This window comes from Bombina bombina, chromosome 3, assembly GCF_027579735.1.
Source record: "Bombina bombina isolate aBomBom1 chromosome 3, aBomBom1.pri, whole genome shotgun sequence".
Lineage (NCBI taxonomy): Eukaryota > Metazoa > Chordata > Amphibia > Anura > Bombinatoridae > Bombina > Bombina bombina.
In genome coordinates, this window is record NC_069501.1 from 1,082,907,222 (window position 1) to 1,082,925,303 (window position 18,082).

General features: G+C 41.7%; 1 protein-coding gene across 1 annotated transcript in view; it reads left to right on the plus strand.

Moving 5' to 3' along the window:
- RNASEH2B (ribonuclease H2 subunit B) overlaps nt 1-18,082 on the plus strand; it is a gene marked incomplete in the record, with an annotated part of 120,315 nt that overhangs the window by 66,119 nt on the left and 36,114 nt on the right. The window contains 2 exon segments of the mRNA XM_053708378.1: nt 1,238-1,302; nt 1,921-2,026. Of these exon segments, the coding sequence (XP_053564353.1) occupies nt 1,238-1,302; nt 1,921-2,026 (171 nt within the window).

Genomic DNA, 18,082 nt, shown 5'->3' on the forward strand with positions numbered 1-18,082 from the left:
CTTATTTTCCATTCAGATGAGGTAGTTTTACGTACTAAATTAGGATTTCTTCCTAATGTTGTTTCTAATAGGAACATTAATTAGGAGATTGTTGTTCCTTCCTTGTGTCCTAATCCTCCTTCTCAGAAGGAAAGACTTCTGCACAATTTGGACGTGGTTCGTGCTTTAAAGTTTTACCTGCAGGCGACTAAGGACTTTCGTCAGTCTTCTTCTTTGTTTGTGGTTTTCTCAGGAAAACGTAAGGGACAGAAAGCTACGGATACTTCTCTTTCTTTTTGGCTGAAGAGTATCATACGTTTTGCATATGAGACTGCTGGACAGCAGCCTCCTGAGAGGGTTACGGCTCATTCCACGAGGGCTGTTGCTTCCTCATGGGCGTTCAAAAATGAAGCTTCTGTGGAACAGATTTGCAAGGCTGCAACTTGGTCCTCTCTTCACACTTTTTCAAAGTTCTACAAATTTGACACTTTTGCCTCGGCTGAGGCAGCTTTTGGGAGAAAGGTTCTTCAAGCAGTGGTGCCCTCCGTTTAGGTTCCCTGTCTTGTCCCTCCGGTATCATCTGTGTACTCTAGCTTGGGTATTGAATCCCATTAGTAATTAAGATTATCCGTGGACTCATCGTGTCTTAAAAAAGAAAAGAAAATTTATGCTTACCTGATAACTTTATTTATTTTTTGACACGATGAGTCCACGGCCCACCCTGTGTTTTTAGACAGGCTGTGGGTTATTGTCAACTTCAGACACCTCTGCACCTTGGCTTTTCCTTTCTCTTCCTAACTTCGGTCGAATGACTGGAGTGGGAGGGAAGGGAGGAGCTATTTAACAGCTCTGCTGTGGTACTCTTTGCCTCCATCTGCTGACCAGGAGGTGAATATCCCATTAGTAATTAAGATGATCCGTGGACTCATCGTGTCAAAAAAGAAATAAATATATCAGGTAAGCATAATTTATTTTTTTTCTATAATTTTATTCTAAAGTTTGTGGCCTTTCCAATTCCTGTTAGAAGTGGGAGTGCAGACTTCACTGCAGTTATCGATTGCACACTATAGTGACCCATTTATATCTGCTCCCTAATTGGCCTCAACAGAGAAGGAAGCTTAGGTGTCGACAGTTCTCATTGTGTCAAAACATGATCTTATGATCACTATGTGTAGTCTTAAATAGTGTATGTTTTTTACTTTCTAATGTTAGATTCTCAATAAGATAATGATGCTGAGTATATTGTGTTTTATTCTAGAAATTGGCAGCAAGAAATTTTACAAGTACAATAAAGAAAAAACACTGGCATGGTTAAAGAAAAAGGTGAATTATTTTAATTAATTTGGAACTATTGGTAAGATAAATATCATAAAAGATTGTGCGTGCTAGAAATTTTGTGTGTGTGTATGTATATATATATATATATATATATATATATATATATATATATATATAAAACTCTCCCAAAAGGTGCACTCTCACTAACTAGCAATTCAGGACCAGGGTGCCAGAATATAACTTATATCACAAACAAAATACGTCACTCTCTAGATTTAAGTGACTATAGCAATCTTCTTTATTTTTCCAGATAAAGTAATGAGCAAGTGATTCCATCTTCTGATATCTTCCAAAATATTATTTAAAAAGAGATCTATAATGCATACAAGTCAAGTGGTCGTCTAGGAATTTGTATCCCTAAAGGGAATCTCCTTCTGTGAGATTTTATTTTCAACAAGCCACTAAATCTCAGATTGTTTCTGATTTATCTTATATCCTGAGAAAGAATCTTCCAATAGTTTAATGATTTAGGGAAGATTTACTGTATTTCATTGACTGCTGTATGACTAACCTTTGTGAAGATATCTATCAGTACATTTAATTCTGGGACTTCTTTTCTGGTGAGCTTGCACTCATATAAAAAGTTTTCCTTGCTTGTTTTAGGTTGACCAGACTGTCAAAGTTCTTAAAAGCAGTGAAGTGTGCGTTGGAGGCGGTGTCCAGTCTGCTAATTTTGTTCGATGCAAGCGAGAATTAGATGTGAATGAAGGTAATGCCCTTATGCATGTACTGTATAGCCCAGAGGCAGGTTTTTTTTTTTTTTTAAAAGTGAAAATTTTCTGAAGATAATTTTGAAATTAAATGAAATTGTAAATTAGGCAGTTACACACCAGGTTGATTTTTTTGTTTTTTTAAATTTCTTTTTTTTATTTTTTTTTAATTAATATTTTTATTGAGGTTTTCAAAACACATATCATACATTGAAGATTCACTTGTCTCAAGAAGCATGTTACAATAAAATGTAGGACCAGCATCAACAAACAGAAATGTATATTAAACAATAATCTGTATAACGACTATGAAATACTTTAGCCCAGCATTAAATACCATGACTGCTCAAATTTAACATATCTCTGACTTATAAGCCTATCATAGCTAAAATGCTCAAGTAATAAACTCGTATCAGTAGCCTTGCTTGCTGTAGCGGTCTGTCTCTCAAATTGAATTATAAAAGTTAAACCTCGTGTTTATTTATATTTTCTACTATCTATTCCCATTAGAACAAATATGGACCAACATGAACCTAGACAACCAAATGTATCTTAATATAGGAAGTAGTAGATAAATAGGAAAAGGGTTCTTAATGGCCGCAATATTAATGTAAATATAAAATAGGTATCAAAGGAACAAGTTCGATGGAGTCTGCGCTCCACTGTTTAACCAGTAAACAGATTTAAGGAGAGGGAGGGCGGAGCAACTATTCTGGAAATTATGATCTCAGAGCAAACTGTATGAATATATCCAATATTTCCTAAAACTAACTCAAGATAGTACATTTTAGCAACTAGCAGACAAAACGTCAACTTATAGTGTCTAGCAATAATTAGCAAACATTACAACAATAATATAAATATAATTCCCATCCTACCAAGAATGGTAACATATAGTACATTCCAGTATTTTCTGAAGTTATGAAAAAATATATCATTGGTAGAAAAATGAAATCAAACTGTATTATAAGTTCTCTACATTTCTCCAACATTGGTGTGTCCGGTCCACGGCGTCATCCTTACTTGTGGGAATATCTCTTCCCCAACAGGAAATGGCAAAGAGTCCCAGCAAAGCTGGCCATATAGTCCCTCCTAGGCTCCGCCCACCCCAGTCATTCTCTTTACCGTTGCACAGGCAACATCTCCACGGAGATGGTTAAGAGTTTTTTGGTGTTTAAATGTAGTTTTTTATTCTTCTATCAAGTGTTTGTTATTTTAAAATAGTGCTGGTATGTACTATTTACTCTGAAACAGAAAAGGATGAAGATTTCTGTTTGTGAGAGGAAGATGATTTTAGCAGACAGTAACTAAAATCGATTGCTGTTTCCACATAGGACTGTTGAGATGAAGTAACTTCAGTTGGGGGAAACAGTTAGCAGACTTTTCTGCTTAAGGTATGACTAGCCATATTTCTAACAAGACCATGTAATGCTGGAAGGCTGTCATTTCCCCTCATGGGGACCGGTAAGCCATTTTCTTAGTCAAGCAAACAGAATAAAGGGCTTAATATGGGCTATAAAACTGGTAGACACTTTTATGGGCTAAATCGATTGCTTTATTTGGGCATTTTATACATGTTTATGCTGATAATTCACATTTATAAACTTGGGGAACGTTTTTTAACGGCAGGCACTATGTTAGACACCTTTTCCAGTCAGGGAGGGCTTCCCAGTTGTAGGCTGAGCCTCTTTTTCGTGCCATTACTGCACAGTTGTTTTTGAGAGCAAGACATGCAGATGCATTTTTGAGGATCTGAAAGTAGCTGGAAAAGTTTCTAGAAGGCGTCACTTGGTATCGTATTCCCCTCTGGGCTTGGTTAGGTCACAGCAAAGGCTATAGCTGGGACTGTATAGGGGTTAAATTTGTAAACGGCTCCGGTTCCGTTATTTTAGGGGTTAAAGCTCTGAAAATTGGTGTGCAATACTCTTAATGCTTTAAGACACTGTGGTGAAATTTTGGTAATTTTTGAACAATTCCTTCATACTTTTTCACATATTCAGTAATAAAGTGTTTTCTGTTTAAAATTTAAAGAGACAGTAACGGTTTTGTTTTAAAACGTTTTTTTGTGCTTTATTGACAAGTTTAAGCCTGTTTAACATGTCTGTGCCTTCGGATAAGCTATGTTCTATATGTATGAAAGCCAATGTGTCTCCCCATTTAAATTTGTGTGATAATTGTGCCATAGCGTCCAAACAGTAAGGACAGCGTCCAAAAAGTAAGGACAGTACTGCCACAGATAATGAAATTGCCCAAGATGATTCCTCAGATGAGGGGAGTAAACATGATACTACATCATCTCCTACTGTGTCTACACCAGTTTTGCCCACGCAGGAGGCCCCTAGTACATCTAGCGCGCCAATGCTTATTACCATGCAACAATTGACGGCTGTAATGGATAACTCCATAGCAAATATTTTATCCAAAATGCCTACATATCAGAGAAAGCGCGATTGCTCTGTTTTAAACACTGAAGAGCAGGAGGGCGCTGATGATAATTGTTCTGTCATACCCTCACACCAATCTGAAGTGGCCATGAGGGAGGTTTTGTCAGATGGGGAAATTTCAGATTCAGAGAAAATTTCTCAACAAGCTGAACCTGATGTTGTGACATTTAAATTTAAATTAGAACATCTCCGCGCACTGCTTAAAGAGGTGTTATCTACTCTGGATGATTGTGACAACTTGGTCATTCCAGAGAAATTATGTAAGATGGACAAGTTCCTAGAGGTTCCGGTGCACCCCGACGCTTTTCCTATACCCAAGCGGGTGGCGGACATAGTGAATAAGGAGTGGGAAAAGCCCGGCATACCTTTTGTTCCCCCCCTATATTTAAGAAATTATTTCCTATGGTCGACCCCAGAAAGGACTTATGGCAGACAGTCCCTAAGGTCGAGGGGGCAGTTTCTACTCTAAACAAGCGCACTACTATTCCTATCGAGGATAGTTGTGCTTTCAAAGATCCTATGGATAAAAAATTGGAGGGTTTGCTTAAAAAAGATTTTTGTACAGCAAGGTTACCTTCTACAACCCATTTCGTGCATTGTTCCTGTCACTACAGCAGCGTGGTTCTGGTTCGAGGAACTAGAAAAGTCGCTCAGTAGAGAGACTCCATATGAGGAGGTTATGGACAGAGTTCACGCACTTAAGTTGGCTAACTCTTTTATTTTAGATGCTGCTTTGCAATTAGCTAGATTAGCGGCGAAAAATTCAGGGTTTGCAATCGTGGCGCGCAGAGCGCTTTGGCTAAAGTCTTGGTCAGCGGATGTGTCATCCAAGACAAAATTGCTTAACATCCCTTTCAAAGGTAAAACTCTATTTGGACCAGAATTGAAAGAGATTATCTCAGACATCACTGGGGGAAGGGGCCACGCCCTTCCACAAGATAGGCCTTTCAAGGCCAAGAATAAGTCTAATTTTCGTTCCTTTCGCAATTTCAGGAACGGACCGGCCTCTAATTCTGCATCCTCTAAGCAAGAGGGTAATGCCTCACAACCCAAACCAGCCTGGAAACCGATGCAAGGCTGGAACAAGGGTAAGCAGGCCAAGAAGCCTGCTGCTGCTAACAAAACAGCATGAAGGAGTAGCCCCCGATCCGGGACCGGATCTAGTAGGGGGCAGACTCTCTCTCTTTGCTCAGGCTTGGGCAAGAGATGTTCAGGATCCCTGGGCACTAGAAATAGTTTCTCAGGGTTATCTTCTGGAATTCAGGGAACTACCCCCAAGGGGAAGGTTCCACATGTCTCACTTATCCTTAAACCAAATAAAGAGACAGGCGTTCTTACATTGTGTAGAAGACCTGTTAAAGATGGGAGTGATACACCCAGTTCCAATAAAGGAACAAGGAATGGGATTTTATTCAAATCTGTTCGTAGTTCCCAAAAAAGAGGGAACTTTCAGATCAATTTTGGATTTGAAGATCCTAAACAAATTTCTCAGGGTACCATCGTTCAAGATGGAAACCATTCGAACGATTCTACCCACTATCCAGGAAGGTCAATTTATGACTACCGTGGATCTAAAGGATGCGTACCTACATATTCCTATCCACAAAGAACATCATCAGTTCCTAAGGTTCGCCTTTCTGGACAAACATTACCAGTTTGTGGCCCTCCCATTCGGGTTAGCCACTGCTCCAAGGATTTTCACAAAGGTACTAGGGTCCCTTCTAGCGGTTCTAAGACCGAGGGGCATTGCAGTAGTACCTTACTTGGACGACATTCTAATACAAGCGTCGTCCCTGTCAAAAGCAAAGGCTCATACAGACATCATTCTGGCCTTTCTCAGATCACACGGATGGAAGGTGAACATAGAAAAAAGTTCTCTGTCTCCGTCAACAAGAGTTCCCTTCTTGGGAACAATAATAGATTCCTTAGAAATGAGGATTTTTCTGACAGAGGTCAGAAAGTCAAAACTTCTAAGCACTTGTCAAGTTCTTCATTCTGTTCCACGTCCTTCCATAGCGCAGTGCATGGAAGTAGTAGGGTTGATGGTTGCAGCAATGGACATAGTTCCTTTTGCACGAATTCATCTAAGACCATTACAACTGTGCATGCTCAAACAGTGGAATGGGGACTATACAGACTTGTCTCCAATGATTCAGGTAGATCAGAAGACCAGAGATTCACTCCGTTGGTGGCTGACCCTGGACCATCTATCCCAGGGAATGAGCTTCCGCAGACCAGAGTGGGTCCATTGTCACGACCGACGCCAGTCTAGTGGGCTGGGGCGCGGTCTGGGAATCCCTGAAAGCTCAGGGACTATGGTCTCGGGAAGAGTCTCTTCTCCCGATAAACATTCTGGAACTAAGAGCGATCTTCAATGCTCTCAGGGCTTGGCCTCAGCTAACAAAGGCCAGATTCATAAGATTCCAATCAGACAACATGACGACCGTTGCGTATATCAATCATCAGGGGGGAACAAGGAGTTCCCTGGCGATGAAAGAAGTGACCAAAATAATTCAATGGGCGGAGGATCACTCCTGCCACCTATCTGCGATCCACATCCCAGGTGTGGAAAACTGGGAAGCGGATTATCTGAGTCGTCAGACATTCCATCCGGGGGAGTGGGAACTCCACCCGGAGATCTTTGCCCAACTAACTCAATTATGGGGCATTCCGGACATGGATCTGATGGCGTCTCGTCAGAACTTCAAGGTTCCTTGCTACGGGTCCAGATCCAGGGATCCCAAGGCGACTCTAGTAGTTGCACTAGTAGCACCTTGGACCTTCAACCTATCTTATTTATTCCCACTGTTTCCTCTCATTCCCAGGCTGGTAGCCAGGATCAAACAGGAGAGGGCCTCGGTGATCTTGATAGCTCCTGCGTGGCCACGCAGGACTTGGTATGCAGACCTGGTGAATATGTCATCGGTTCCACCATGGAAGCTACCTTTGAGACAGGACCTTCTTGTTCAGGGTCCATTCGAACATCCAAATCTGGTCTCCCTCCAGCTGACGGCTTGGAGATTGAACGCTTGATTCTATCAAAGCGTGGGTTTTCAGATTCTGTGATAGATACTCTGGTTCAGGCCAGAAAAACGGTAACTAGAAAGATTTACCATAAAATATGGAAAAGATATATCTATTGGTGTGAATCCAAAGGATTCCCATGGAATAAGATAAAAATTCCTAAGATTCTCTCCTTTCTACAAGAAGGTTTGGAGAAAGGATTATCTGCAAGTTCTCTAAAGGGACAGATCTCTGCTTTATCTGTCTTACTACCACAAAAGACTGGCAGCTGTGCCAGATGTTCAAGCATTTGTTCAGGCTCTGGTTAGGATCAAGCCTGTTTTACAGACCTTTGACTCCTCCCTGGAGTCTAAATCTAGTTCTTTCAGTTCTTCAAGGGGTTCGTTTGAACCTCTACATTCCATAGATATTAAGTTACTATCTTGGAAAGTTTTGTTTTTGGTCTGCTATTTCTTCTGCTAGAAGAGTTTCAGAGTTATCTGCTCTGCAGTGTTCTCCGCCCTATCTGGTGTGTTCCATGCAGATAAGGTGGTTTTGCCTACTAAGCCTGGTTTTCTTCCAAAGGTTGTTTCCAACAATATTAAACCAGGAGATAGTTGTACCTTCTTTATGTCCGAATCCCAGTTTCAAAGAAGGAACGTTTGTTACACAATTTGGACGTAGTCAGTGCTCTAAAATTCTATTTAGAGGCTACAAAAAGATTTCAGACAAACATCTTCTTTGTTTGTTGTCTATTCTGGTAAAAGGAGAGGTCAAAAAGCGACTTCTACCTCTCTTTCCATTTGGCTTAAAACCATCATCCGATTGGCTTATGAGACCTGCCGGACGGCAGCCTCCTGAAAGAATCACAGCTCACTCCACTAGGGCTGTGGCTTCCACATGGGCCTTCAAGAACGAGGCTTCTGTTGACCAGATATGTAAGCAGCGACTTGGTCTTCACTGCATACTTTTGCCAAATTTTACAAATTTGATACTTTTGCTCTTCGGAGGCTATTTTTGGGAGAAAGGTTTTGCAAGCCGTGGTGCCTTCCATTTAGGTAACCTGATTTGCTCCCTCCCTTCATCCGGTGTCCTAAAGCTTTGGTATTGGTTCCCACAAGTAAGGATGACGCCGTGGACCGGACACACCAATGTTGGAGAAAACAGAATTTATGCTTACCTGATAAATTACTTTCTCCAACGGTGTGTCCGGTCCACGGCCCGCCCTGGTTTTTTAATCAGGTCTGATGAATTATTTTCTCTAACTACAGTCACCACGGTACCATATGGTTTTCTCCTATATTTTTCCTCCTGTCCGTCGGTCGAATTGACTGGGGTGGGCGGAGCCTAGGAGGGACTATATGGCCAGCTTTGCTGGGACTCTTTGCCATTTCCTGTTGGGGAAGAGATATTCCCACAAGTAAGGATGACGCCGTGGACCGGACACACCGTTGGAGAAAGTAATTTATCAGGTAAGCATAAATTCTGTTTTTGTCTCTACTCAATATACAATAAACCCCTAATTTAAGCTAAAATATGAATAAAATAAACTGGTGTTATTAACCGTATCAAAGCATGATCTAGAATCTGGTATATAATTCTCGCAACATAGAATTTACAATTGAAATTGCATTTGCAGCTCTAGCAAAAATATAGTTCTGTTACTGTGTGAGAAGTATATTTGTCTCCCTAACTCTGCTGTGTGAATTAATGTAAGTGGTCTAGGGAACCAAATTTTAGCGGTGTATATGGGACACCAAAAAATACAACTATAGTGAAGTACTCGTATATGATATTTACTAGGCTACCCCGGCCGCAGGCAGCCCAGCAATAAGGCTAAAAATAAATATGATGCCACTAATCTAGGCCCACTTGTTTCCCACATAAGAACTAGTGATATAGGAGATAATATCTATATGAGACTATGTCAAAATATAACTATATGCCAGGTCTACCATCAAACATGTCAGGCCCACAGACAATCATCTATTTAGGAAACTGTTAACAAAAAACATATATAGCTACAGATAGGTATATTTAGGTGGCAGTTGGGCAAGACATTACAATAATGGCTAAACAGTAAACCAACTCTAATAATCTCTTTTTAGGAGACATGAGGGCCAACATGACTGCCTCTCAAATATTTGTATATAAAGTAGTAAATTTCTCTTGCAAGGTGTATCCAGTCCACGGATTCATCCTTACTTGTGGGATATTCTTATTCCCTACAGGAAGTGGCAAAGAGAGCACACAGCAAAGCTGTCCATATAGCTCCCCCCTCTGGCTCCGCCACCCCAAGTCATTCTCTTTGCCGCCTCTAACAAGTAGCATCTCCATGGGAGGGTAAAAGTGAATGTGGTGTTAGATTTGTAGTTTTTATATCTTCAATCAAAAGTTTGTTATTTTTAAATAGTGCCGGTTTGTACTATTTACTCCTCTAGCAGAAAGTGAAGAAGAATTCCTGCTGAGAGGAAAATGATTTTAGCATGTTGTAACTAAAATCCACTGCTGTTCCCACGCAGGACTGAGGAGTACCAGAAAACTTCAGTTGGGGGAACAGTTTGCAGGCTTAACTGCTACAAGGTATATTCAGTCATCTTTTTCTAGTCAAGACTTAGTTATGCTAGAAGACTGACAAGAATCCCCATGTGGGGAAGGTAAGCCATATTCTGAGACTCAGTATAGAAGGAAGGCTTAATTAACAGGGCTAAAAGACTGGTGGACACTGTTAAAGGGCAATCAATTATTTTATAATGAAAAATATGATGATTGTACAAGTTTGTATTACTTTTGGAGTGATTTATGGGGTTTTTATTCCACATGGCAGAATTTTAGACACCTATTGAGGGTTTGGAAGGCCCCACAACTCTGGAGTGGAGAGGGAGGGGGCCTAAATTTCACGCCTCAGGTATGCAGTTCATATTGCAGACAGCTTCATGATGCTTCACGTGGAGGGTCCAAAGAATACTTGAGGACTTCATAGAGGCTTATTTCCATCAAATTAATCCCCAGGGGCAAGGTAGGGCCACAGCAGATTGCTGTGGCACGGTGCTGTAGTTTGCTAACCGGTTGTCAGCTTTAGGTTGCTCCGGTTCGGGCATTAAGGGGTTAATTGACTTGACATTTACTGTGCAATCATTCCAAAGCATTAAGATAGTGTGGTAAAAATTTCAGAAAGATTGGATCATTTTTTAAGATTTAGTAAAAAAGTGGTGTGCTTTTTTATTATTTAATGGCATAGTACCGTTTTTTCTCAAATTGTTTTTTTCAGTATTTGAGTGCTGTCTAAGTCTGTTTAACATGTCTGAGCCTACAGATAGACGTTGCTCTATGTGTTTAGTAGCCATGGTGGAACCCCCTTTACATTTGTGTTTTAAGTGTGTTTCCCTTAAAAATGTAGCCCAAGATGATTCTTTAACAGAAGGTAATGAGGATAGCCCACCTTCCTCTCCCCATGTGTCGACACCAGTTACGCCCGCGCAAGCGATGCCTAGTACCTCTAGCGCATTGTCCCCTATTACATTACAACAATTAGCAGCAGTCATGGGTAATTCCCTTGCGGCATTTTTATCCAAACTGCCAGTTTTTCCTAAAAAGTGTGATAGCTCGGTTTTAAGAACAGAGTATGAGCAATCAGAAGCTTTGGAGGATTTATCTGTTGTACCCTCACAACACTCTGTAGTGTCGGTGAGGGATGTGCTGTCCGAGGGAGAAATTTCTGGACACTGGAAAGGTTTCTCAGCGGGCAGAATCAGATTCCTTAGCGTTTTAAATTTAAGCTGGAACACCTCCGCGTGCTGCTTAAGGAGGGTATTGCTACGCTGGATGATTGCGACCCCATGGTGGTCCCAGAGAAATTGTGCAAAATGGACAAATATCTAGAAGTCCTGTATACACTGATGCGTTTCCGATCCCGAAGAGGGTGGCGGATATTGTGGATAGGGAGTGGGAGAGACCAGGTGTACCCTTTGTTTCCCCCCCCCCTATCTTTAAGAAAATGTTCCCCATTACTGATCCCAGGCGGGACGCATGGCAGACAGTCCCTAAGGTAGAGGGGGGCCAGTTTCAACACTAGCCAAGCGCCACAACCATACAATTGAAGACAGTTGTGCGTTCAAAGATCCTTATGGATAAAAAATTAGAAGGTTTACTGAAGAAAATATTCGTTCTGCAAGGTTTCCTTCTCCAGCCTATTGCCTGCATTATTCCTGTAACTACTGCAGCTGCTTTCTGGTTTGAGGCGCTGGAGGAGTCGCTCCAGACGGAGACCTCATATGACGAAATTATGGATAGAATTAAGGCTCTAAAGCTGGCTAATTCTTTTATCACAGATGCCGCTTTGGAATTAGCTAAGTAGCGGCGAAAAATTCTGGTTTTGCTATCATGGCGCTCAGAGCGCTTTGACTTAAATCATGGTCGGCCGATGTGTCGTCTAAGACAAACTTACTGAATATTCCTTTCAAGGGGGAAGACCTTTTCGGGCCCGAGAGTTGAAAGAGATTATTTCGGATATCACTGGGGGGAAAGGGCCATGCCCTCCCGCAAGAATTAGGTCTTTTAAGGCTAAAAAACAAGGCTAATATTCGTTCCTTATCGCAACCTTCAGGAGCGGTCCAGCTTCAACCTCTGCGACTGCAAAGCAAGAAGGTAACTCTCCACAGCCCAAGGCAACCTGGAAGCCTTTGCAGGGCTGGAACAAGGGTAAACAGGCCAAGAAGCCTGCAGCTACTACTAAGACAGCAATGAGGTGGTAGCCCCCGATCCGGGACCCGGATCTGGTAGGGGGCAGACTTTCTCTCTTTGCTCAGGCTTTGGGCAAGAGATGTTCCCCGATCCTTGGGCATTAGAGATAGTTGCTCAGGGATATCTTCTAGAATTCAAGGCTCTCCTCCAAGGGGAATGTTCCACATTTCTCGTCTGTCTACAGACACGACAAAGAAAGAGGCGTTCCTTACGCTGTGTAGAAGATCTACTCAAGATGGGAGTGATATATCCAGTCCCAATTACAGAACAAGGACTGGGTTTTTACTCAAACCTGTTTGTGGTTCCCAAAAAGGAAGGAACTTTCAGACCAATCCTGGATCTAAAAATTCTAAACAAATTCCTCAGAGTTCCATCCTTCAAGATGGATGACCATTGGACCAATCTTACAGATGAGCCAGGAAGGTCAATATATGACTACCGTGGATCTAAAGGATGCGGTACCCTTCATATTCCCTATCCACAAAGATCACCATCAGTTCCTAAGTTCGCTTTTCATGGACAAGCATTACCAGTTTGTGGCGCTTCCCTTCGGTTGGACACCGCTCCCCAGAATTTTCACAAAGGTGCTAGGGTCCCTTCTGGCGGTCCTAGACCGCGGGGCATTGCAGATAGCACCCTATCTGGACGACATCTTAATACAGGCGGTCGTCTTTTCTCAGAGCCAAGGCTCATACGGATATTGTTCTGGCCTTTCTAAGGTCTCTCACGGGTGGAAGGTGAAACACCGAAAAAAAGTTCTCTGTCCCCGCTCACAAGGGTTCCCTTCCTGGGAACATTAATAGACCTCGGTAGAAATGAAAATATTTCTGACGGAGGTCAGAAAGTTAAAGCTTCTAAGCACTTGCCAAGCTCTTCATTCCATTCCTCGGCCTTCTGTAGCTCAGTGCATGGAGGTAATCAGATTAATGGTAGCAGCAATGGACGTAGTCCCTTTTGCTCGAATCATCTCAGGCCAATTGCAATTGTGCATGCTCAAACAGTGGAATGAGGATTATGCAGATTTGTCTCCTCAAATCCAACTGGACCAGAAAACCAGAGATTCTCTTCTCTGGTGGTTGTCTCAGGATAACCTAGTCTCAGGGAATGTGCTTCCCGCAGACCGGAGTGGATCAACGTAACGACGACGCCAGTCTGTTAGGCTGGGGCGCGGTCTGGGGCTTCCTGAAAGCTCAGGGCCTATGGTCTCGGGAAGAGTCTCTTCTCCCGATAAACATTTTGGAACTGAGAGCGATATTCAATACGCTCCAGGCATGGCCTCAGCTAGCGGCGGCCAAGTTCATCAGATTTCAGTCGGACAACATCACGACTGTAGCATACATCAATCATCAGGGAGGAACAAAGAGTTCCTTAGCAAGGAAGGAAGTAACCAAGATAATCAGGTGGGTGGAGGATCACTCTTGTCACCTATCTGCAATTCACATCCCAGGAGTAGACAACTGGGGGCATTCCAGGGTTGGATCTGATGGCGTCCCGTCAGAACACCAAACTTCCTCTTTACGGATCCAGGTCCAGGGATCCCAAGGCGGCATTGATAAATGCTCTAGTAGCGCCTTGGTCCTTCAATCTGGCCTATGTCTTTCCACCGTTTCCCCTTCTCCCTCGGCTGGTAGCCAGAATCAAACAGGAGAAGGCCTTGGTAATTCTGATAGCGCCTGCATGGCCACGCAGGACTTGGTATGCAGACCTAGTGGACATGTCATCTGTTCCACTGTGGACACTGCCAATGAGGCAGGATCTTCTAATACAGGGTCCATTCACGCATCCAAATCTAGTTTCTCTGCAGCTGACTGCTTGGAGATTGAACGCCTAATTCTATTCTAAGTGTGGGTTCTCTGAATCAGTCATAGATACTCTGATCCAAGCTAGAAAACCTGTCACCAGGAAAATTTACCATAAGATATGGCGGAAATATCTTTGTTGGTGTGAATCCAAGAGTTACTCGTGGAGTAAGATTAGGATTCCAAGGATATTGTCCTTTCTCCAAGAAGGATTGGAGAAAGGTTTATCAGCTAGTTCTTTAAAGGGGCAGATATCCGCTCTGTCTATCCTTTTACACAAGCGTCTGGCAGAAGTACCAGATGTTCAAGCGTTTGCACAGGCGTTAGTCAGAATCAAGCCTGTCTATAAACCTGTGGCTCCTCCATGGAGTCTAAATTTAGTTCTTTCAGTTCTTCAAGGGGTTCCTTTTGAACCTTTACATTCCATAGATATCAAGTTATTATCTTGGAAAGTCTTGTTTTTGGTAGCTATATCTTCTGCTCGAAGAGTTTCAGAATTGTCTGCTTTGCAGTGTAATTCACCCTATCTGGTGTTCCATGCAGATAAGGTAGTTTTGCGTACCAAACCTGGGTTTCTTCCTAAAGTTGTTTCTAATAAGAACATTAACCAGGAAATCATTGTTCCTTCTCTGTGTCCTAATCCAGCTTCTAAGAAGGAACGGCTTTTACACAATCTTGATGTGGTTCGTGCTTTGAAATTCTATTTACAAGCAACTAAGGTTTTCAGACAAACATCATCTTTGTTTGTTGTCTATTCTGGTAAGAGGAGAGGTCAAAAAGCGACGGCTACCTCTCTTTCTTTCTGGTTGAAAAGCATCATCCGATTGGCTTATGAGACTGCTGGGCAGCAGCCTCCTGAACGAATTACAGCTCATTCCACCAGAGCTGTGGCTTCCACTTGGGCTTTCAAGAATGAGGCTTCTGTTGAACAGATTTGTAAGGTAGCGACTTGGTCCTCACTGCATACTTTTGCCAAATTTTACAAATTCGATACTTTTGCTTCTTCAGAGGCTATTTTTGGGAGAAAGGTTTTGCAAGCAGTGGTGCCTTCCGTTTAGGTTATCTGTCTTGTTCCCTCCCTTCATCCGTGTCCTAAAGCTTTGGTATTGGTATCCCACAAGTAAGGATGAATCCGTGGACTGGATACACCTTGCAAGAGAAAACAGAATTTATGCTTACCTGATAAATTACTTTCTCTTGCGGTGTATCCAGTCCACGGCCCGCCCTGGCAATTAAGTCAGGTTAAAATTTTTTGTTTAAACTACAGTCACCACTGCACCCTATGGTTTCTCCTTTTTCTCCTAACCGTCGGTCGAATGACTGGGGGAGCTATATGGACAGCTTTGCTGTGTGCTCTCTTTGCCACTTCCTGTAGGGAATGAGAATATCCCACAAGTAAGGATGAATCCGTGGACTGGATACACCGCAAGAGAAAGTAATTTATCAGGTAAGCATAAATTCTGTTTTTAACAACCAGCATTGAGAACATCATCTTATAGTGTCTATCAATGACTAACAAACATAACAGCAAGAATCTATATATGATATCTTTGTCTAGTCTCACACGATAGTATAGACTGAACCACCATATAGAGAAATAAAAAAAGAGAAAAAAAACACATTGACCCATCGCACAAGAAATAACAAAACATAGAAAATTCCAACATTCTTTGAAATAGGGTAACTTACAGATATATGGCGGTTGGACCAGAAAGATAATATAAGTATTATGTCCGTTAAGTCTCTTGTACTAATATCCCAAGGCAACATAGAATAAACACACAAGTTGTTGTAGCTGCCCTATCTGTATAAATATACTTGGAGTCATTTGAGGTGGTAGGGTATAAGATAGAACATTAGCAAATGTGAATCGTGCAAGCTCACATGGCGCTATATAATGCAACTTAAAGTGTTAAGTGGGTATATGTGCCTTAATAGATTGCAGCATAAGGTAGCTAAGGACTTGTATTAACTTTGAGCAATGGATGTTCTGATTATCACACAACTGCATATGGGTCTCGACAGCAGGAAAAGTATTGGTGTTCTAGTCTATATTCCTGCCCGTTAGTTAAGCACTATTACCCTATACCAGTTCTTTCCAAGGAAATGTTTTCCTCCTCCACTCCGGTATTGAGCCATGTGCAGGACTTGTTTGGCAATCTCTGCCTTATGGATCCTTGATGAAATATCCAGGAGGTGGGAGAGTTTAAACAATCTGTCCAAGCCCCAAGAAAGTGGGATTTAGGTTGCAGGGGGTCCATTATGATAATCTTCCTCTTCTGACTTCCGCCATCATGGCTATCAGGCCATAACCTCTCCCTCGGCCTGCACACTGGCCCCGCCAAGCATCCGATCCATAAATGTCCCAAGGCTATATCCGTGAAGTCTGTCAGAGAGTCCCAGTCTGTGCGACCAAGAGAGCTGTCACTGTGGGCCTGAACGTTAGGTAGCTTGATCTGCATCAGCATCGGAGGAGTCACTCCTGTACCAGGCAAGTCAGTAGATATAGTAGGTGACCAGTGCCAGGGCCCCAGAGCACCGTCACCCACACGCTGTCGAGTCGCCTTGTCAGACCGGTAAGTTTCCAATGGCATATCGAAGGTGCTACGAAATGCCGTGGAGATAGTGGTGGCGAGTGTTGCCTGGAAGTTAGTTAGCAGGGAGTCGATCGCTATGAGAATTTCGTTCTCCATGTTAGAAATAAGTATAGTTGCTATGGCCTCAGCTCTGATTGACCAGATGGGACCCAAAGGCTTCTTAAAACTTTCTGTGGATGTATACTTTGTTTCTACCAGCCGCGTTAGCTGCATAAATCTATTCAGTAGCTTAGATTCCGAGGACAGCAGATTCCTTTAGTTTGTTACTTGATCGTTTCAGAGATGAATCCACTGGCAACCTCGTGGCATTACCAAAGAACATAAGTAGGGATCATGAACACCTCAGAGACTCCAAGGCTCCTCAAACATTAGCTATGATATATGATTCAAATGGATCTTGGTTGTGAATGTCAAATATTGTATAAATTGAGATAAGATCCTAAAAAAAATATATGTGAAGCAGCAGCTCCTTTGAATCACGTCCTACCGCTTCGGCTTCCAGCTCCGCCCCCCTAAAATTTATTTTTTATTAAGAAAGCACAAGTGAAAAATACAAATCCGTAAGTATCAGATTGGTACAGATATGCTTATATCATCAGTAATCATTTAGTTGTTAAACAATAGTAATCAAATGAAAATATACAGTAGTTTGACTATTGCGCATACATACTGTACCAAATACCTGTTCATTCTAAAGACTTTAAATAGGAGCAGGGTTTATCTAAAAATAGCATTTATAGATCTTCTAGTTTTGTAGTAAAGAGGCTTACTCAACATTTTTTTTTTTTACATATATAAGAACAAAAAAAAACAGAACAAAAGAAAAACGGGGAACAAGTAATAAAGGAAAATAATAAGACATTCAGGGATAACGCAATAATGTTGCAATCCATGTGTCAGAAAACGGAGATCAACTGCATTGCAAGTAATAAGTCATCAAAGGAATTAGGGAAAGTGTTTTGCGGTAGTTTGGCACTAATGACAATTGTGCATTAAGTTGAAAATGAAGTTAATTAACTAATAAAAGGTTGATTAAAAGATTTTCTTAAAAAAGAAGAAAAGGCTACTCAAATTAGCAAGTGCGTCCAGTATTCTCATAAGAATAAAGCAATTTTTAAAGTTTTATAATATAGTGCAGTAGTTGAAAATCGCATTGCAGATAGCTGCAGAGAGAGACAAAAAAAGTAAAAAAATTTAAATGTATCTTGAATAAATTTTTTTCCTTGATCTAACATCATATAATTATAATGTAAAATGTACTAATAAAAAAGTTGCTTTGCTTACAAGAGTGTCCTTACATTAAGGATTTACAGCTTTCCAGACTGGGCTAGGGGGCTGACCCAGTCATCAATCAATGTGCTGCTCCATATTTGTCTGTTCTCTTCAAACAGCGATTTGCTCTGGCTTCACTGTGCAACCAGAGTACAGCACTGTTTAAAGAGAACAGCCTGATATGGAGCAACACAGCA